Genomic DNA, 21,348 nt, shown 5'->3' on the forward strand with positions numbered 1-21,348 from the left:
TTGTTGCTCTGCTCGTAGTGAAGGCGGCCAGTGGACGAAATGTGAGAGCGGCAAGGAAGGAGCAAGGAAAGACAGGAAGGCGAGGTTGGACGCATGCTCGTCATGTGTCAACATGGGGGAAGGGGACAAGAACCACGTTTGCACCTCGCTCCTGTGACGTTGTGATGTAACTAAGGTGCTCAAATTAACATATGGCCTAAAAAAAAACTTTTGTAACCATTGCATAAAGTATAGCTCCAGTTTTCCAAATACCACTTTAGATTTTTTTATTTTTTTTTGGTGAACAGTCTCTTCTTCCTGACACCAGTAATAAAGAAAATTGCGCTAAATCAACGGAGTGGTAACCTTTTTATTTGTTGAGTTCAATTTTTGTTCTATTAGTTTTTTTTCTGTTTAAATATCAAAATACTTAACAGACAAACAATATTTGAATGATAGATGATACAAAAGGGGTTAAAAGAAATGTTTCATTTTTAAACCTTTTAACAAAGAAGGAAAGCTATTTTGCTGTTAAGACTTGACAGAGTTTCAAGAGGCCATAAAGCATTATTATATATTGCTCCTTTGATCGGCAGACTTGCGACCGAGCTCCCTTGCTCTCTCGGTCGCAGACTCCACCGCGGTCATGGCTGCCGCCCTCACCCCTCCTTGTTCCAGAGCGTGAAGCCCGTAGATGGTCGTCCCACCCGGGGTGCAGACCTCCGAGCGGAGCTGAGCCGGATGCTTCTTGGACTCGAGTAACAATTGGCCGGCACCCTGCGACAGAAAGCCGCGACACTGAGCCACTGCCACCAGAAAATAAGAGTCGTACTTGCAGAAGTTGTCAAGACTTTAACGTAAAGTCAAAAAGAGCGAATGGTATTGCTCGCTCACGCCGACCCCGATTGGCACAGATTGGAGACAGCCCTAATTTGTAGCTCGTCAAGGAAACTGACCAGAACAGTCTGAGCTGCGATTCTTTGGGCTAGAGCGGAGGGCATGCCCATTTTAACAGCTCCTTCCGCCAAGGCCTCCGCAAACACGTAGACCTGCAGAAGAAAAATAGCCCACTCAGAAACCGTCCACAAAATTCTCTGAATAGGTGGAACAATTGCAATATGTGAAAATGATCAGTCATAAAGGAAATACAGAATATCCTGTATATGCCGTGGCCACACAAACGCTAGCTAGCATTTCAGTCGTCTGGGTTATTCAAGCCAGCACACTCACAAAAGCAACCCCACTCCCACTGAGTCCGGTGTGGATATCAATCCAGGCCTCGGGTCCCTCTTCTACCAAACCACAGGGCTGCAACAAGGAGCACAACAGGGCGCCATGCTCGTCTTTGGCGTGAGTTCCTCGTGTGAACAAGAGGGCACCTTGCAGAACCACGCAAGGAAGGTTTGGCATCAACCTGATGACACACGAACCCGCTGGCAGGAGCTACGAGGAAAAAACAAACAAAAGGCAGTGACTTGACAGAAAGAAGACACATGAGGCTCACTCTTTGGGCCGCTCACCTCCTCCAAGGTTGCCAGGGTGACCCCCGCCGCCACGGACACAATCGTGTGCCTGTCAGTGATGTGGAGTGAGATCTCCCTGAGAACAATCGGCACTAAATGAGGTTTTACTGCCACAAAGATAATATTGGAACTGCAGACAACCTCCGCGTTGGAGTGAGTTGTGGAGATGCTCAGCTCCTGAAACCAAAGAAAAATGCGAGTTGCCACTTGGTGCGGTGCCGTTTCATAAAAACTGTACAACCTAACTCAAAGCGTGATATCAGTGGATTTTTTGACATATTCTCCAAACTGTTGTGAAATAAAACAAGGTATATGATGCAACAAAAGTGTTACCTGAAAGCGTCCGAGGTTCCTGAAAGATGGGGCGCTCACTTTGACATTTGTAGGAAGAACATTCCCTTCAAAGACACCATCAAAAACATCGTTTTTGTTTCAACACGCCAGCCTGATTGTGTTACGTCTCAAATACTGACCACCAGACAAGATACCCTTGGCGATGCCGAAAGCCATGTTCCCTGCGCCGATGAAGCCGATTTGTAACTCGGAGTCCATCACGGATTCAATTTTAATCTGCAATGATCAGGTTAGACAAAAAGAATGGGTCAACTCGCAGGGCCAAGCAGCTTATTTTGGCCACAAGACAAGGCGTTGCACTTGGATTCAAGAGTCCAAGAATGATTCAAAAATAATTATTCCTCACTGAACAATGCACAACAAAATAAAATCCATCCATTTTCTGTACCGCTCTGTCCCCATGGGGGTCGCGGGCGTGCTGGAGCCTATCCCAGCCGTCATCGGGCAGTAGGCGGGGGACACCCTGAACTGGTTGCCAGCCAATCGCAGGGCACACAGAGATGAACAACCATCCGCACTCGCACTCACACCTAGGGGTAATTTGGAGTGCTCAATTGGCCTACCAAGCATGTTTTTGGGATGTGGGAGGAAACCGGAGTGCCCGGAGAAAACCCACGCGGACACGGGGAGAACATGCAAACTCCACACAGGGAGGGCCAGAGGTGGAATCGAACCCGCACCCTCCTAACTGTGAGGCGGACGTGCTACCCAGTGCGCCACAGAGCCACCACAAAATAAAATAAAATAAAAAATAAAATCAACTTAACACCACAAACAAAGTGCGTTTAAGTTATGTAAATTTGTAAATGATCTCTGTAGGACATGTAGCAATATTAAAATGACAACGAAATCGGATTTGTTTTTGTGGCTAGTTTTCTAACCCGGAAGTGAAAGGCCCGGTTGACTCTGCCCTAGTGGTTGGCGTGCCGCTTTCGTGACGTCGCCCTGAAGCCGGCTGCCAAACAATGAATAGTAAAGATGGGAGAACATATCGTAGAGCCCGACGTTCTCGATCCAGTCCTTTCACGACTTGGAAGTGCACGAAGCACCAGACACCCCGAAGACTTTTGCAGGAGGTTTCTGATCGGTAAATAAATTGTTTCAATGCAAGTCTTTGGGTGCCTCGCTTTCATTCAAACTTGGTTGTCATGTTGCTGCTGGGTGCACGTGTGGAACTTGTCCAAACAATGCCCACGAAAGAATGGAACGTTTACTGTCAGGAAATTCAGAATTCATCATTTGGTTTTTTTTCATAGAAAATATTCAAGATTAAAATGCACTCTCGAATTCTCTTTCGGGCATACACAGGACTTATCGACGCTCTCGTGCGAAACTAGCGCGGCTTAACAACGACGCTAACGTTAGCACATTCGTGCTAATATTATGTCATAATGAAGCGAGCGGTTTGATTTGCTTACAATTCTGATCTCTCCTTCAGGTTTGATGGAAGGAATCGCGCCCGTTTTAAGATTCAATCTCACGGCCAGTCCACTTTGGTACTGGCCAAGGTTCGCCAGGCAGTCCTCAGAGAAATGGCCATCACAGACGTACAGCTGTTGGTCGCTTGCTCGCGTGCTCCCAAAAATAAATTCCAACCATTTCTGGCGAACATTTTTATCTTTAGGAAGACTGAACAAACTCATAAACCTTTCGCAGCCAAACACGCATTTTCGCCACTTGCACATTTTTTAAACTAAAACGTCGCAACTCCAAAACGTATAGTTGTCAGGAGTCTGATTTGGTGCGAGAGGAACTACTTGCCTGGCTGCAGAGCGCACTTGGAGGCGTGGCTCACCGTGAGAGGGGTCTGATGACTCACTTGTGATCACCGTGGGTTGGACCTCAGCGGTGGACTCTGCCCACGCGGATTCTCGTCCTTTAAGCGCCTTCTTTTAAGGAAATATTGACACATGGGCATCAGTGCCGGCTCTACGCAGGGGCAAGAGGGGGCAACGCCCCCTCAAACAGATGTCCTGCCCCCTCGAATCAAACTTTTAGAAGTGAAAAATCCGCTGATAGAAACACACGTTAATCAGCCCCCTCTCTTCTCTCATGTCGGTGCAGTGTGTCCTCACACAGCCTGCTGTCAGGACTCCGCGCCCCTCCGTAAACATCCAATCACTGTGAGTATGCAAATGAGGCAAGACGCAGCCAGAGAGTGTCAAGTTACAGTCAGCGCGGTAGGAGTTGGAAGAAACAGTAAAAACTCCACCAAACTCGTCGTAATGACCCGTGATATAACTAATGATTAACGACAACTCAAATAATAGTTAATATAACATTCATATTACCGTAATTTTCGGACTATAAGTCGCGGTTTTTTCATAGTTTGGGTGGGCGGGCGACTTATACTCAGGAGCGACTTGTATATGTTTTTTTTCACAAATTTTTACTTGATCATTAACACATCACTTACAAGTATAGTTGACCACTTCACATGTTATTTTTAGTATAGTTGATCACTTCACATGCTTTGATATCTTTATCTTGAACATATTCAAAACATGAAAAATAGAGAGAAAAAATCAAATAAAGTAATTAACACTTTAAAGCGCCATATCCTCTGGACATGTCCTCTGTCACCAGGATGACATAAAGGACGAGAAATTTGATCGATGGATTTAATGATTTGGAGTGACACAAATGGTATGCTAATATTGTTGTTTATGTGATAGTTATTTAAAATATAGTTTATATATCGTTGTATGGGCCTGTGGAATAATTTGAACTGCGGCGCGGCACACGGCATTGTTGACAAAGGACGATCGATGGATTTAACGAATTGGAGTGACACAGATGGTTTTATAAACATGTTATTTATGTAATAGTTTTTTTTAAATAACTGAATGTTACGTCAGGCCCGTTCTCAGCTCCTCGTTTGTCACGTTAGCATACCGTATCGTTTAGCCCAGGGGTGGGCAAACTTTTCGACTCGCGGGCCGAACTGGGTTCTAAATTTGGACCGGAGGGCCGAACCAGGAGCAGATGGACGTAGTGTTTGTGTGAAGTAATATAAGCGACCTGTAAAGGTCATTGCATAAAAGATTTTGGCCTTTAGTATGTAGTAAAGCATGGATATTCAAAACAAGTTTTTTGAAAACAAATGCATTTATTAACAGCATTAAAAAAAAAATCACTAAAAAACTGCTATCAGTGATTCTCATAAAATACGACACTATTATTATGAATAACAGTCTCCATCACTTCAGTGCCTGCAGGTCAGATTAATGAAAAATGTTTATCTTATGAGATCACATCAAACAGCAAACATTCTGACCAAATATATCATCTTGAAGAATCGGTGAAAGCATACATCCAAATAAAGTAATCAAAACGGCAACACGCTGAGGGGTATCTGAACATCAGAGCAGAGTTTTAACTCACAAACACCTGGTAACAGAGGTGAGGAAACGGGAAACACTTCCTTAAAGTAAGCGTTAAGAACTTTACAGGTTAAGATTAGTCGCAAACAGGTGGTGCATCAATGTCCTTGAGCATCCTGCATTGTTTGAAAATGAGAATGGTCGCTAGTTTCAATCCCTGCTATGTGTACAAATCATATTCAAAATGCATTTTTTTACAACAAACTTGAGAGCCTCCCCTTCATTTTCAGTGGGAACAGTGTTGTTGGTCTCCCTTTTTTGCTAGTGCATCATAGTCTGGAGTAAAATTTGTTGTGGCAATTCTTAGGAGAGATCCGTTTACCTCGATCTGTGACGGGTTGATGTGGCTGAACGTCACGTCGCGTACGTCGAGCCAAATTGGCCACTCTTAACATTCGGCACTCACTTCTTTTCTTCGGGCCACTCATTTTAATGGAAGGATTCCAGGGGAAGGTTTGTGGGAGGCTTTAGCGTAAAACTGTATCTGAAAGCTCAGCGAGCGAATTACAAGAATGCTGTCGTCACAGCCCACGCTCTAAATTCGGGACTGATACAAATAGAGCGCGAGTGCGCCATGTCCGTACTACTGAGTACGTACGTACACGCACTTGTGAGTGTGCACCGAGCTTTCTGACACGGCTTCCGGTAGTAAATGCGCAGGCGAGCGGTTCCCCATCTACTGGGGAAACGCAGTCATTGCAGGCAAAATGACCAAAAAAAAAGTTTAATAATACAATTAATTCAGGGTTGGCGGGCCGGATTAAACGGTCCCGTGGGCCGGATGTGGCCCGCGGGCCGTAGTTTGCCCACCCCTGGTTTAGCCTGTTGTTGCTCGTTCATGTCTGTTCTTGGTGTTGGATTTTGTCGAATAAATTGCCCCCCAAAATGCGACTTATACTCCGGAGCGACTTATATATGTTTTTTTTCATATTTTTGGGCATTTTATGGCTGGTGCGACTTATACTCCGGTGCGACTTATAGTCCGAAAAGTACGTTATATGTTCCCCCCCCTGAGAGATTGCCACCTTATTGTGGTCAGGGGGTTTGCGTGCCTCAGTGACCCTAAGAGCAATACCAGCAGAAGCTTTAATCTTCAGGTGGGACACCCAAGCTGGACAGGTCTTAGTGTGGAGGCCTGACAGAGTGCAATCCACTTCTCCAGGTTGAGATCTGGACACACAGCTAACAACTGCCGTGAAGAATACACTAACAGTGTTAAAAATGTGTAAAAAAAAAAAAGAACATGCCCCCTTCACATTTCTGACTGCCCCCTCTTATGTGCATTCCTAGAACCGGCCCATTGGGCATGCTACTGGGCGCTTCAGTTTCAGTCACCAAATGCCACCTTTATGTACAAAATGTCATAAGAGGCATAATGACATTACAGCGCCATGGATCTAGAGCAGGGGTCACCAACACGGTGCCCGCGGGCACCAGGTCGCCCGTGAGGACCGCATGAGTCGCCCGCAGGACTGTTCTAAAATTAGCTAAAATCGCGGCACTTGTCAGTGAGCTGCATCTATTTATTTTACAGTCAAACCTCGGTTTTCGAACGTCCCGGTTCTCGAACAAATCAGAATTCGAACAAAAAATTCGAGTTTTTTTGCTGTGGTTGTCGAACAAAATTCGGAGGTCGAACCTCGCGAGATGAGCCGGGAGGACCCGAGAAAACCCGACCGCGCGGCCCGGATGCCGACTGACTCCGTTGTTATTGTATTTTCGTTACTTTGAGGATTGTATTAACCAGAGCTGTGGACTCGGTCGGATTTTTGCACCTAGTCCGAGTCCGGCCTCTTGACCACGAGTCCGAGTCCGGCAAAAATGACCAAGTCCGACCGAGTCCGAGTCTCCGAGTCCGAGTCCACAGCCCTGGTTAACCCCTAATCATGCCTCCAAAGAAAGCAAGTGGGAGCAGTAAAGCCATCCTAAAACACAAAGACGCTCTTAAAGCAATGCGACAGTGAGCGCCCGGCGCACTGCGGTTGCGCAATCGGACCAAATTAAGCTCCCTGCGCACTGAGGTCCACTTAAATTTTGGAAAGTACATCAGGACTTTAAAAAATATTTTCTAAATTTCAGCTACGGCTCTGTCACAATAATGCAACCAGCGCGGGGCAGTTGCGCGGTGGGCGACGCGCTACGGTTGCGCGTTCGGCGGTGCGCTGCAGTTGCGCAATCGGACAAATATGTGCAAATGAAAAACTGCTTAAAAAAAGGCGTTTTTTTGTCTTGAAACAAATTAATTTTTTTCAATTATTTGTAATGGGAAATATAGATTCGGAATTCGACCGATTCGCTTCTCGAACCGCCTTCTGGAACGGATTGTGGTCGAAAACCAAGGTTTGACTGTATTTTTGCTATTCTTGTTAAAATCACACTTACATGTGAACTGGAAATGACAATAACACATAGCGAAAGCCAAATTGAGCAAATTGGCTATTTCAGAAGTGTGTGTCAAACTGGTAGCCCTTTGCCTTAATCAGTGCCCAGGAAGTAGCTCTCGGTTTAAGAACGGTTGGTGACCCCTGATCTAGAGAATCGTTGGCGCCGTTGGCTGCTTAAAGTTGCGTTGATCACATGTTTAAGATCACGTGAACATTCAAGATGGCGACCATCGCGTTGTTTGTTTATGCTTGTCCTTATATGCCGGAGACATGAGATAGTTAAGATAAACTATTTTATCCCCGAGGAAAGAGCTCGGAAATGTAATGTCGGGGCACCGCCATATTTGGTGTATGAAGGGCGTGGTAATATTGGTGTATTATTGGCTACTGTGCCCCGGGCCCGTGCACGTTTGATGGCCAATATGTCACATATTGAATAAAATGATTCCAGAAATATACTTACTTTTACGTGGTTACTTGCTGTTCCATTGAGAGTTGGTATCGATCCCGGGATGAGTGAAGGATGTCCTGCTAATCCACATTTGTATTGTCCCAAATTGTTGAAACAATCGTCCGTAAAATGTTTGCCACAAACTACCACACGTTTTGGGAGTTGTTTGGGCATATTCGATGCATAAATAAACTCCAACCACAAGCCTTTCTGTGGTTCGGATGTTGGAAGAAGAAAGAGGTTTTTGCTGTCCTTGCTACACTGTGGTACAGAGCAGTTTCTGTGTTTTTTTTTGGCTTCCATGTTATCCTGCTTTACCTGCGAAGTTGTTTGTGTTGAAAATTCCGAGGGGGTACATTAAAATTGTGAGGCGGGGTTAGTGACGTAGAAAACCGATCTGCTAAAACAGCCCATTTGATTGTGCTGTTCGAATTATGGTGATACAAACAGCCATAGGCAAGGGAAGTGTGTCCTCTGCTGGGGACTTGTGATACTGCGCCTGATCTCTACTATGTTGCGGATGTCCTTTGACCCCAAGTTTTGAACCCTCGGAACTAACGTCGACTTCCCCGATTTCTGAAAACTGACACGCAGAACGAGCTTCCGTGGCTCGACAACACTGTTCACCCAGAATGGACAAACTGCGGCAGGGTTTCTACTTTGTTAATTTAAAACTTGATAAAAAATCGTTTGTGATTTTGTATCCAGTCCTGGATATTTTCTGACAAACACATGATGTCTGTGGACAATATAGTATTACTGTGCCAATTTATAATGCATGTTGGATTTAAGATTTATTGCGATTGATATCACAATTTAAAGAAATTGTATCGTTTTACAGATTTGTTTTCTTATCTTATCAAGTTATATTTAGCGTGACAAATCCCAAATGTCCGTTATTGGTGCTGCAGGTTTCTCTATTGAGCCATCATTGTCATGCCGCTTTTCATTTTTCCTGATGTGCTTTCACCGACTTCTCCAATGCAATTAGATAGTCGTGTTAATCCAATAGCCAACGCGGATTGTCTGCGTTGTTTGGCCATCTGCCTGCCAGCTTGCATTTCCACAACGCATTTGACGGACACACACACACAGCACATCTGATCTTCCTAACGATGTGCAAAAGAGCCAAACACAATTGGCCTCCAATACTTTATTTTTATGCTTGTCCTCCATATGACTTTGTATTCACATGTGGTCAATGGAAGCCTTGATCAATAATAATAATATTCCAAATGTAAAAGAGTGAAAGCTCGCACAACAGACAAAGCAAAACGATATACAGTCAACCCTCGGTTTTCGATCACAATCCGTTCCAGCAGGCGGTTCGAGAAGTGAATCGTTCGAATTCCTAATCTATTTTTCCCATTACAAATAAAGAAAAAAAATTAATCCGTTCCAAGAAGGGAAAAAAAAAGCCTTTTTTAAGCATTTTTTCATTTGCGCATTTTTGTCCGATCGCGCAACTGCAGCGCACCGCCGAACGCGCAACCGTAGCGCGCCGCCGACCGCGCAACTGCACCGCGCTGGTCGCATTATTGTGACAGAGCCGTCGCTGAAATTTAGTAAATATTTTTAAAGTCCTGATGTACTTTCTAAAAATTTTAGTGCGCAGGGAGCTTCATTTGGTCCGATTGCGCAACTGCAGCGTGCCGGGCGCTCACTGTCGCATTGCTTTAAGAGCGTCTTTGTGTTTTAGGATGGCTTTACTGTTCCCACTTGCTTTCTTTGGAGGCATGATTAGGGGTTAATACAATCCTCAAAGTAACGAAAATACAATAACAACGAACGGAGTCAGTCGGCACCCAGGTCGCGCGGTCGGGTTTTCTCGGGTCCTCTCGGCTCATCTCGTGAGGTTCGAACTCCGAATTTTTGTTCGACAACCGAAGCAAAAAATCTCGAATTCTTCGTTCAAATTCCGATTTGTTCGAGAACCGGCACGTTCGAAAACCGAGGTTTGACTGTACATATATTGTTGTGTGTCTGCATAAAAATTATCCAAGACATCTGACTGACTATTGCAGAGATCTTTTATATACAGTCAAACTTCGGTTTTCGACCACAATCCGTTCCAGAAGGCGGTTCGAGAAGTGAATTGGTAGAATTCCGGATCTATTCTTCCCATTACAAATAATGGAAAAAAACTTAATCCGTTCCAAGACTAAATAAAAACCCCTTTTTTAAGTATTGTTTCACTTGCGCATTTTTGTCCGATCGCGCAATTGCAGTGCACCGCGAACGCGCAACTGCACCGCGCGGGTCGCATTATTGTGACAGAGCCGTCGCTGAAATTTAGAAAATATTTTTAAAGTCCTGATGTACTTTCCAAAATTTAAGTGGACCTCAGTGCGCAGGGAGCTTAATCTGGTCCGATCGAGCAACTGCAGCGCGCTGGGCGCTCACTGTCGCATTGCTCGAAGAGCGTCTATGTGTTTTAGGATGGCTTTACTGCTCCCACTTGCTTTCTTTGGAGGCATGATTAGGGGTTAATACAATCCTCAAAGTAACGAAAATACAATAACGGAGTCAGTCGGCATCCGGGCCGTGCGGTCGGGTTTTCTCGGGTCCTTTCGGCTCATCTCGCGAAGTTCGACCTCCGAATTTTGTTCGACAACCGAAGCAAAAAAATCTCGAATTTTTCGTTCGAATTCCGATTTGTTCGAGAACCAGGACGTTCGAAAACCGAGGTTTGACTGTAGATAGAAAATAAAATGGGCCTAAGCACCAACCCTCGTGGTACCTCCCAATAATAATAACTGGAAAACCACATTTTAATTTCACCATCAACTAGAAAATGTGGCCCTCCTGTAGATGGTTGCCATAGAGATTATTGAAGTGGAAGCGCTGCATGGGGGCAGCATGTTCAAACCTGTGCGTTAATTTGGAGAGCTTGAGTGTGTTTCTGTGTGTGTGTGTGTGTGGGGGGGGGGGGGGGGGGTGCGTGTGTGCGTGTGCGTGCGTGCGTGCGTGTGACACTCCAAATGTATCCGAAATGTTCCCACCAGTCAGCTCACATGACTGTGCCAAATATTGCGTTTTTTTTTTTATATGGTTCTGTTTATATGGTTTCTGTTCTTGCTGTTTTATGACGCAGCCTCAAAAATGTTCACTTAGCATTTGCTAATGCCGCTAACTGTTACTGCATTTCCCATAACATGCGGCCTTTGGAGGCTGGATGTGGAGATATATATATCCGAGTCCAGCATTTTTGGCTCCCCAAATGCAATTTGTGCAGAATGCAGTGATTGCACACGGCTTGTATCGACATTGTTTGCCTCGGTCGCTGCTCTTTCTCTCGGCTCCCTGGTGAGCAGGCACGCTTTGCGGGCCAAAAAGTCTGTGATCGGAATTTCAACATCAGCAAGCTCCTGGTTGTGAGGATGACACTCTTTGTGGATGCCAAGAGTCGCATTTGCACACACAGCAGAGTCCACGAGAGTTTGTTCACCTTTTCTCTTCTTAACATTACAAAGTCAAAAGATCTGATTTCACTGATATTTGCACACACAGCAGAGGCCACAAGAGTTTGTTGACCAAAGTCAAAAGATCTGATTTCACTTCCCGTTTTCAAATGACGGCTCTGGTTCACATTTGTCACGAATAAGCAAAAAAGGGTGCTTCATAATAATGACATCATCACTTTCATTGCTGTGTTATGAGGGTTGTGAGAGGAGAGCATCCCACCGAAGTGCCTCTCCTCCACAGAGCACATTTACACGGCGGGTGACTGCACGTCGTTACCCTGAGGGAAGAGCGATGACCGATTCAGTTAGGCATCAGTAATGCATCTTCACTTGTGCGTCAAAGAAAGACAGCACTTCACTCTGGCTTCCAGTAGAACGACGAATGCGGTCGTGCTCACAATACAGGAAGCAGGGAGATGACCAAGGTGCGCTTTCAAAATGCAATTTCATTTCCAAATAACGAAGAGGGCAAACAAGGTACTTGGACTCATCAAAACACCACAATGACACAGTTGCAAAAAGGCTAGACTTGGGCAAGGACAGCTAAAAACATTAGCAATGAAGCACCAAGGACAGAAATAAAGCGGGAAATGTAAACGCAAGACAGCCAGACCAGATCACCAGGAACACCCAGCGTGTTTGCTTTTGAGTTGACGTTCAAGATGCCTTCACTGCCAAGAGCGCTAACGACGAGGAGCGCTCGAGCAAACCCCGCCGCCACTGAGGGCCATGTTTTCTCAAAGTCCATTTATAGACACCAAGCAGAATGGCGCTTGATCCCCTCTGGCATTGTTTATTCAAATGCCAGAGGGTTAACACACCACCTGACATTTCCACTGGCTCGTTCAATAGTAAGAGGCGGCGAATGGCGGTGTCGACTTTCGTGTTAAGTTGCCGAATGACGCCGGCAAGAAATGATGCTGGCTTTACAGCCTTCTATTGCCTCGTATTGTTCCTCTCGCACCTGTCGGGAGGCCTCGTCGCTTTCCATTTGTCCACTAAAGCAGAAATCGCCTTTGGTTCATTGATGAACTCTTTGGGAGCTAGTTTTGTCATTTTAACAGACGTTCTCGTTCTCTTTTACCTTCAACTTATCGGGCCTCTTCTCGGCAGAGCAAAGACGGAACGCGCGCCGATCTCAGCCCCGGATTGATTTGCTGTCGCGTTTCAAGCGGCGAGCAGAATAACCAGATCATGGCGGGCATTTTTCAAGGACAGGATGAAAGCGCAACAAACACAAATCTACATTTCAAATCAAGACAAAGCCGCCACCGAAAATGATCGTCCTCGTTCAGGTTTGCTTTTGCCAACGTTAGAAGGAAGTCGATCGAGTGCAAGCAACTTCTAGCAACTCGTTTTGGCTTCTTGACAAAATATCCTCAATTGATTCCAGGGTCCAGCAGCGCTCCGCTCCCCTTGCATTCAAATGGTCTAGTTGCTATGGCAACGCCTAACAGCAGCATATCATTCTCCTTTCAGATTCCACAACAGGATCACTGGTGATGACATCACTACCTTGGGGGCGATTTCGTTGTCAAAGTGGCTGAGCAGCGACGTCGTTCGAGTGAAAGGCCTAAGATGGACCCCGGCCAGCCGGTTGAGGCTCAGGTTGCGAGGGCCGAGCTGGCTCTCACGGGAGCCCGAGCGGTACTCCGGGTCATGCTATGGTCTGTCCCAGATGGTCCAGGTTGGCTGCAGCCCCTCTGCTGGAGGTAAGTGATGACATAATTCTTCTGGGGCCCGGTCGATCTGTCGCTTCATGTTGGGATGTCGACCGGCAGCTGCAGGACGACTCCCAATTTCTAAAAGTATTCTGTGGCACGTATACCTCTTGCGCCACCGCAATACCAACAATATCAATACCAATAATAATACCAATAACAATACCAATAATAATAGAATTTCATTGCTGAAATTTGGGGTGGCAATTGAGTGGCAAGACATTTGGTGGGAGTTGTGCTCACACTACCACTCTTTGCCATCGGGATGATCTGACAGTGCGGCGGAAGAGAGAGAGGAGAGAGAGAGAGAGAGAGAGAGAGAGAGAGAGAGAGAGAGAGAGAGAGAGAGAGAGAGAGAGGCGCACGTCAAAAGCAAGCGATCTTCAATCAGGCACCTTCGACATTGAAATGCCGTTGTTATTTCAGCAGCAGGATACTTTCATCACGGCGTAAAGTCTAATAATTTTTGTTTTTTTTTTTTTTACCTCAAAAGCTTGCTTTCGATGTTGGGGTCATATGCTCACTCTCCGGACATTTTCATCGGCGCGGGAGGAACGAGATCAAGAATATGGACAAAATGGTAAGCGCTTGCTTCCATCACGTAAAGTGCGTTTGCAGTGTTTGCGTTGTGTTTTTGTGTTGTTGTTTTTTTTGCATCCTGGCAAAAGCGCGGTCTGACGGTCTTGCGGACACTTCTGAAGATCTTGTGGCATGTCTGCTGGGATGTGTGACAACCAAAATGACATCTGTGTCTTTCAACAAGTGAAAAAAATAAATAAAACAAAACACAAACAAACAAACAAACAAACAAACAAACAAACAAACAAACAAAAAACAAAAAGTCTTCTGATCATTTGGAGTAATCTGTTTTTCTTTTCTTATTTTGTCAAGGTCATGGCTTAAAATGATGTTTCAATGGTTTTGAAGTTAAAGTCCCAATGATCGTCATCACACACATCTGGGCGTGGTGAAATTTGTCCTCCGCATTTAACCCATCCCCGTGTGATTTTGATCCATTCCCTGGGGGAGAAGGGAGCAGTGAGCAGCAGCGGAGCCACGCTCAGGAATCATTTGGTGATCTAACCCCCCAATTCCAACCCTTAATGCTGAGTGCCAAGCAGGGAGGCAATGGGTCCCATTTTTATAGTCTTTGGTTTGACCCGGCCGGGGTTTGAACCCACAACCTTCCAGTCTCAGAGCGGACACTCTACCACTAGGCCACTGAGGTGGTTTTAGCTGTAAATTGCATTTCGACAGGCTTTTAAGCAGTAGGACTAAATCAGATGTCCCCATCCTTTGGGAGTTTAGCAAACGCCCAGCAGGAAATACGCAATACGTGTCGAGTATCCTCTTCTTTTTGCCCTCAAATCTAGAAATAATGCCCATGTCGAAACCCTCACTGTGTAGCGAGACGTTTGTCCGGAGTCAGGAGGAGTGGTCAGAAGACCTAAACATGAACTCTTGAGTTTTGATCTTCTGAAGTGCTTTCTTCAAAGCTAAATTACAAATAAGATATGGACGTTAAAGTGTGAGGGAAACAAAAAAGGGGCTTCATGAAGCCTTGCCCAAATCCAAAGCAGTTCTCTTTGCTGTTGCTCTGGACAACAGCGATGGTGGTAGTGGGGGGTGTTGGCTGGGCTATGGGGGGACTAGGACAGACCAGCTGCCAAGTTCTCCTCGGCGGACAAAGAGCGAGTACTCGTTTGGGCTCCTGGGCTTTACGCATGCCAGACAGTCTTGGTAGAAGCAGTGACGCGATTGCCGTACTTGCGTCGTGTCGTTCGCAAGCGGTTCCTTCAAACTTTAGAGTCAACGTGCCGACCCGATCCACGTTCCCTTTTCCATTCGGCAGCGGGAGCGCAGCTGCTCCGCTCTGTTGCTCCCCAAATAATGAGATGTTTGATCTTCTGCCCTCTGGGAAGATGTACAGGAGCCTGCGCTCACGCACCACCAGACTCACCAACAGCTTCATACTCCAGGCTGTTAGGATCCTGAACTCTCTCCCCCCTTCTGCGTAGCGTCCTGTACTTTTGCGCTATATTCTGTCTGTCTGCTGTATGCACACTTGCTCCATTTTTGCTCCTCTTATTTATTGTTATTTGTTTATTATTTATTCATCACTCTTATTTATTCATTGTTTGTGCCTTCTTGGTTTTATTTTTTGTTGTTTACTTGTATGTATATTGTGTACTATGTCTTGTCACCGTGGGATAGTGGGAACGTAATTTCGATTTCTTTGTGTGTCTTGGCATGTGAAGAAATTGACAATAAAGCAGACTTTGACTTTACTTTGGTCCTTGTTGATCACATGACCTTTGACCTCTTTGACCAAAAGTGTCAGGCGGTCGCACTTAACTGCGATGCTCCGACAACAATTCGGTGGTTGAGGGGCTTGCAACTCCTGGAACGTTTTTTGTCAACATGCGGCAAAATTTTCATCTCGATCTTCTCTTCCTTTGCCAATTTGGTGCTGCGTTCAGATCCCGAGCCGAGCGGCGACACTCCCACTGGGGTCGACTCTCGAGCTGTCAACGTGCGCAAAAGAACTGTTGCCGCAAATGTCAAGCGCTGGGCCCAAGCCGCTGCTCCTTGCCGTCTTTCTCCTCCAGCTAGCGGTAAGCGCAAAAACCCCTCAAAAGCATCGCCCACCCAAGCGAGCACTTTTCAAGCAGCAGACGTGAACACGCCGCTCTTTGTCTGCGCGGCAGCTCTCGTGCCAGCAGGTACCGTCCAACTGCGTCATCAAGAGGGAGGAGGAGAAGTGTGCCGAGATGATGGGCTTTGACCAGGATGGGGAGGATCTCCAGTCTGGTAGGCACACGCAAGAGGCGAAAGGAAGGTTCCGGCCGCCGGCGCTCCATCACAGAGCCCGCATTGTTCAACGGGTTGGCGCCATTTCAGTCTTCCTCATTTCAGGGGCCTTGGCCTCTCCTTTCTCCGGCTCTTTTGTTGGCCTCGGCACTGATTGCCAATGCAGGCGACCGAATTTGGTGCGATGGTTCCAAAAGCCCGTACGTTGCGTCCTCAGGGTGTCCGTGGATGTGGGACAACCTGACGTGTTGGCAGCGCGCCAGCATCGGCGACGTGGTGGAGGTCAACTGTCCAGAGCTCTTCTCTCAGTTCCTGAGCGAGGACCACGACGGTGAGCATCACGTGACAGGAAGCACAGCAACCAGTGATGAGACTTTGACTCATACGCGCTGTGGGGGTTTCCTCTTGAAGTTGGCGAGCTGGGGAAGGTCCGTCGCAACTGCAGCGAGTCCGGCTGGTCCGAGACCTTTCCGCACTACATCGACGCCTGCTTTTACCAAGACGGAAACGACAGTCATGCGGTTTGTGCGACTTTAGCGTGACAGAACCGGTCGGTTTCATGACGCCTGTCCATTTGTTGTTCTTGTCTGCTTGTGCAAAGCAGGACTGGTACTTTGTGTCGGTGAAGGCCGTCTACACGGTCGGCTACAGTATGTCTTTGACGTCGCTCACCATGGCCATGGTCGTCTTGTGCAGGTTCAGGTGACAAAATACACGCCGGCACGATGTGCCCTGTGTCTTATTTTGGTTAAAAATCTGTCAAGGGCAAAACCCTAGCTGTTGAGAATAGTGACCTCTAATGCTGGACTTTAAGTTGATTATCACTACAGGGCTTCTGTCAGAAAGCACGCTGGACATCAAGGAAGATTTTCTTGGTTTAATTCGAAATGATGCGCTCCAGTACAATGCCGTGCAGTTATGCAGTGGAATTGAACAAGTATTTAGGCAAGCAAACAAGCCATCCAGTTAGCAAGTAAGCAGCCAGCAACAAGCACAAGTACAAGCAGTTTCTGAAATATAAAGAAATAAGGACAAATTCAAAACCATGTAAATATAACTCAGACACTGTAAATCAGGGGTCACCAACACGGTGCCCGCGGGCACCAGGTCGCCCGTGAAGACCGCATGAGTCGCCCGCAGGACTGTTCTAAAATTGGCTCAAATAGTGGCACTTGTCAGTGAGCTGCATCTATTTATTTTACATTCAAACCTCGGTTTTCGAACATCCCGGTTCTCGAACAAATCGGAATTCGAACAGAAAATTCGAGATTTTTTCGCTTCGGTTGTCGAACAAAATTCGGAGGTCGAACCTCGCGAGATGAGCCGGGAGGACCCGAGAAAACCCGACCGTGCGGCCCGGATGCCGACTGACTCCGTTGTTATTGTATTTTAGTTACTTCGAGGATTGTATTAACCCCTAATCATGCCTCCAAAGAAAGCAAGTTGGAGAAGTAAAGCCATCCTAAAACACAAAGACGCTCTTAAAGCAATGCGACAGTGAGCGCCCGGCGCGCTGCGGTTGCGCGATCGGACTAAATTAAGCTCCCTGCGCACTGAGGTCCACTTAAATTTCGGAAAGTACATCAGGACTTTAAAAATATTTTCTAAATTTTAGCGACGGCTCTGTCACAATAATGCGACCAGCGCGGTGCAGTTGCGCGGTCGGCGACGCGCTACGGTTGCGCCTTCGGCGGTGCGCTGCAGTTGCGCGATCGGACAAAATTAAGCTCCCTGCGCACTTAGGTCCATTTAAATTTTGTAAAGTACATCAGGACTTTAAAGATATTTTCTAAATTTCAGCGATGGCTCTGTCACAATAATGCGACCAGCGCGGTGCAGTTGCGCGGTGGGCGACGCGCTACGGTTGCGCGTTCGGCGGTGCGCTGCAGTTGCGCGATCGGACAAATGTGCGCAAATGAAAAAATGCTTGAAAAAGGCGTTTTCTTTTTCTTGAAACGGATTAAAACATTTTCCATTATTTGTAATGGGAAAAATAGATTCGGAATTCGACCAATTCGCTTCTCGAACCGCCTTCTGGAACGGATTGTGGTCAAAAACCAAGGTTTGACTGTATTTTTGCTATTCTTGTTAAAATCACACTTACATGTGAACTGGAAATGACAATAATAACACAGTGAAAGCCAAATTGAGCAAATTGGCTATTTGAGAAGTGTGTGTCAAACTGGTAGCCCTTTGCCTTAATCAGTACCCAGGAAGTAGCTCTCGGTTTAAGAAAGGTTGGTGACCCCGGCTGTAAATAAACACTTCTCGGTAATAAATTGCCTTTATTGACGGCAGATGACGTTATATTCACAAACCTGTCTTAAACTGTCGGCGAATAACACACACGTTAACAGTGCAGGCTAACGAGCTAGCGGAACGAGGCTAATTCGCGAAACGGACCTCTAAAAGAATGAAAACAAACATTTGGCGTAAGAGAACATTGTCCTAAAGGGTAGATACATATGATCGTTCTTTCCTTTTGTTAGGAGACCAAACTTACGTCGTCAATGACTGCTTTTCCACTGTAACAAACAAGTACTCGAACGTGAAAAACAGGAAGAGGTCTCGCGTGTAAACAGCCTTCAAAATAAAAGCACCGCTGAATAACATAACGAAGAATTCTTAACACTAGCAAACTTGACGAGGACAGCATGTGATCACGCTGGCTCACGATGCTCTCCTGCCCTTTCTATGCAGGAAGCTGCACTGCACTCGCAACTTCATCCACATGAACCTGTTTGTGTCGTTCATGCTGAGAGCTCTTTCAGTCTTGATCAAAGACGGAGTGCTCTATTCTCAGGACGACAGCGAGCACTGCTTCGTACGCACAGTGAGGAACCTGCACGGTTGTCGGCCTTCATCAAACGTGCCCACTAACCTCTGTCTGTCTGTTGAAGTTGGAATGCAAGGCAGTGATGGTCTTCCTCCACTACTGCGTCCTCTGCAACAATTTCTGGCTGTTCATCGAGGGCCTTTATCTCTTCACGCTCTTGGTGGAGACCTTCTTTCCCGAGAAGAGATACTTCTATTGGTACATCGTGGTTGGCTGGGGTGAGCCCGCTGCCGACGTCTCAAGGATCGCGCGAGCTGTGTTCCTGTTCTCTTTTCTGACGGCCGTGCCCAATAGGAATCCCGACCTTGTGCGTGAGCGTCTGGGCGTTGTTGAGGCTGCATTTTGACGACACCGGGTACGATGGACACAATCTCGAGCCCGAAGTTGGGTTGCTGAATGTTTCATCTCATTGGTCATTCCTTTGTTTCCCATTCAGCTGTTGGGACATAAATGACAATGCCGCCATCTGGTGGCTGATTAAGGGACCCGTGCTGGCTTCAATCTTGGTGCTCTTTTCTGCCGCTCTGAGACTTTGCTCTTTGGTCAAGACTATGCCACTTATCTTTTTCTCTTGGAACTAGATCAACTTTGTACTCTTTATCTGCATCATCATCATCCTCGTCCAGAAATTGCAGTCGCCGGATATCGGAGGGAACGAATCGAGCATTTACCTGTGAGTGTCATTTGAAGCATTTACAGGATCTCCCATCACAAAGACGTTCAGCAAGAGTAATGGATGATGTTGCGCAAACCCTTTTTGCTGTCGGGCAGGAGGTTGGCCCGGTCCACTCTGCTGTTAATTCCGCTCTTTGGGATCCACTACACAGTGTTTGCCTTCTCCCCAGAGAACGTCAAACGAGAGCGTTTGGTCTTTGAGCTGGGCTTGGGATCCTTTCAGGTAAGCAGCTCGCTTTCTTTGCTTTGGGTTAAGCTACTGGGCCAATTGTACAAAGGAGCCTTGTTGCTTGAATTGAAGAATTTGGAATGAGAGAAATAAACCTTTTTTTTTTTTTTAAATCACCTTTGTTGAACCTTTGTTTATCTCATATTTGGCATGTGTGTCATTGTAGGGCTTTGTGGTGGCTGTACTCTACTGCTTCCTGAATGGAGAGGTAAACTGCTTGGACTTGACACGCAGTGACAGAGACAGCACGTCGACGCAAAGCACGTCGACGCAAAGCACGTCGACGCAAAGCACGTCGACGCAAAGCACGTCGACGCAAAGCACGTCGACGCAAAGCACGCCGACGCAAAGCACGCCGACGCAAAGCACGCCGACGCAAAGCACGACTGAACAGATAGCAGGGAACTAAGTAGAGACAAACTGACGAGACAATGATGGACACCTGAAGAAGACACAAACGGAAGCTGATTGGAGAACACTAATAGGTGGAAACAATAACTCCACGAGACAGACCTTGAAGAAAATGTACGGAAGAGGATTAGGGCCAGTGAAGAAAAAAAACGAGGGGTGACAGGATTCTGACTTTTTTCTCAGAATTTCTTCACTGGCCCTAATCCTCTTCCGTAAAAATGGAAGAATGAACGTGACCGAACAGGCTCGACAGCTCCTGTCCCATGACGAAATGACTTTGTCATGGGACTCGTGTGCTTGTAGCAGATTGTTAAAACAAGCCGCAGTCCATGCTTGGCACTGGGACAGCCATAGTTCCTTGACGGACTTTGACGTGTTGGCTTGTCGTTTGGTTCTCTTCGACAGCCGCTCTCAGTATTTCCTTCGTGAAAGACGTTGATAACGCATCAAACAATAGCAGCCTGAGAGAAGGGAGGGGCCGAACGGCCGTCGCTAACACCCCTTGTGACAAATATTCCTCAAGGTGCAATCGGAGATGAAGAGGAAATGGCGCAGCTGGACGGTGAAACGATACTTTGCCGTGGAGCCGAAGCAGCGGCAGCCCTCGCTGGCCAGCAGTGGCGTCAACGGCGGCACGCAGCTCTCCATCCTCAGCAAGAGTAGCTCTCAGATCCGCGTGGCCGTGCCACAGGCCGAGACCACGGCCACCTGAGCGGCCGCAAGCCATGTGCGCCGAGCCCGACGACCACCCTCGCCGCGAAAGCGTCATGTCGACTCATTTGAACGCGTCAAAGTGGACCGGCGCTGATTGAGTAGCGCAATGTGTCCATTGTGCCCCTGCGATGCTTATCACCAAGTGGCCACTAGACATTCGAATGCATTCAATAGCGTCAAAACGCAATTTCAATGACGCAGGAGCGGTTGCGCTGTCCGCCGGCCAGTTGATGAGTGACTGCGAGGAAGAAAACAATTTCCTAGGGACTATTGGTTGGTTGGTTTGTGCACATGACTGCATTCAAGATATCAAAGTTGGTCATTACGATTTCTGTTGTTTGCATTGAGATGTACAGACAATCAAAGGATATTAAAAAGTGCCATATGAAGTCTGTCGATTTGAGGCGTCGAAG

At 46.7% G+C, this 21,348-nt stretch overlaps 2 protein-coding genes across 4 annotated transcripts; one reads left to right on the plus strand and one right to left on the minus strand.

Moving 5' to 3' along the window:
* Positions 1–452: 452 nt before the first annotated feature.
* Positions 453–8,445, minus strand: pycr3 (pyrroline-5-carboxylate reductase 3). Of its 3 annotated transcripts, XM_037249483.1 has the most exons (8): positions 8,087–8,445; positions 3,618–3,745; positions 1,976–2,072; positions 1,836–1,900; positions 1,500–1,679; positions 1,210–1,422; positions 936–1,028; positions 453–756 (listed from the first exon to the last, which is right to left on the minus strand). In XM_037249483.1, the coding sequence occupies exons 3-8, from the start codon at positions 2,052–2,054 to the stop codon at positions 550–552; spliced, it is 837 nt and encodes a 278-aa protein (XP_037105378.1). In that variant the 5' UTR covers positions 2,055–2,072; positions 3,618–3,745; positions 8,087–8,445; the 3' UTR covers positions 453–549. The 3 variants fall into 3 exon arrangements, with proteins under 3 accessions (XP_037105378.1, XP_037105376.1, XP_037105377.1); XM_037249481.1 differs by lacking the exon at positions 3,618–3,745; XM_037249482.1 differs by lacking the exons at positions 3,618–3,745; positions 8,087–8,445 and adding an exon at positions 3,275–3,611.
* Positions 8,446–13,605: 5,160 nt separating this feature from the next.
* Positions 13,606–21,327, plus strand: adcyap1r1b (adenylate cyclase activating polypeptide 1b (pituitary) receptor type I). The gene is made up of 14 exons (XM_037249441.1): positions 13,606–13,839; positions 15,740–15,874; positions 15,965–16,070; positions 16,288–16,401; positions 16,482–16,591; positions 16,675–16,772; positions 18,771–18,903; positions 18,971–19,124; positions 19,201–19,261; positions 19,343–19,412; positions 19,488–19,579; positions 19,678–19,804; positions 19,977–20,018; positions 20,745–21,327. Exons 1-14 carry the CDS (start codon positions 13,828–13,830, stop codon positions 20,931–20,933), a joined length of 1,443 nt encoding a protein of 480 aa, XP_037105336.1. The 5' UTR covers positions 13,606–13,827; the 3' UTR covers positions 20,934–21,327.
* The last annotated feature ends 21 nt before the right edge of the window (positions 21,328–21,348 follow it).

Source organism: Syngnathus acus, chromosome 4 (genome assembly GCF_901709675.1).
Source record: "Syngnathus acus chromosome 4, fSynAcu1.2, whole genome shotgun sequence".
Lineage (NCBI taxonomy): Eukaryota > Metazoa > Chordata > Actinopteri > Syngnathiformes > Syngnathidae > Syngnathus > Syngnathus acus.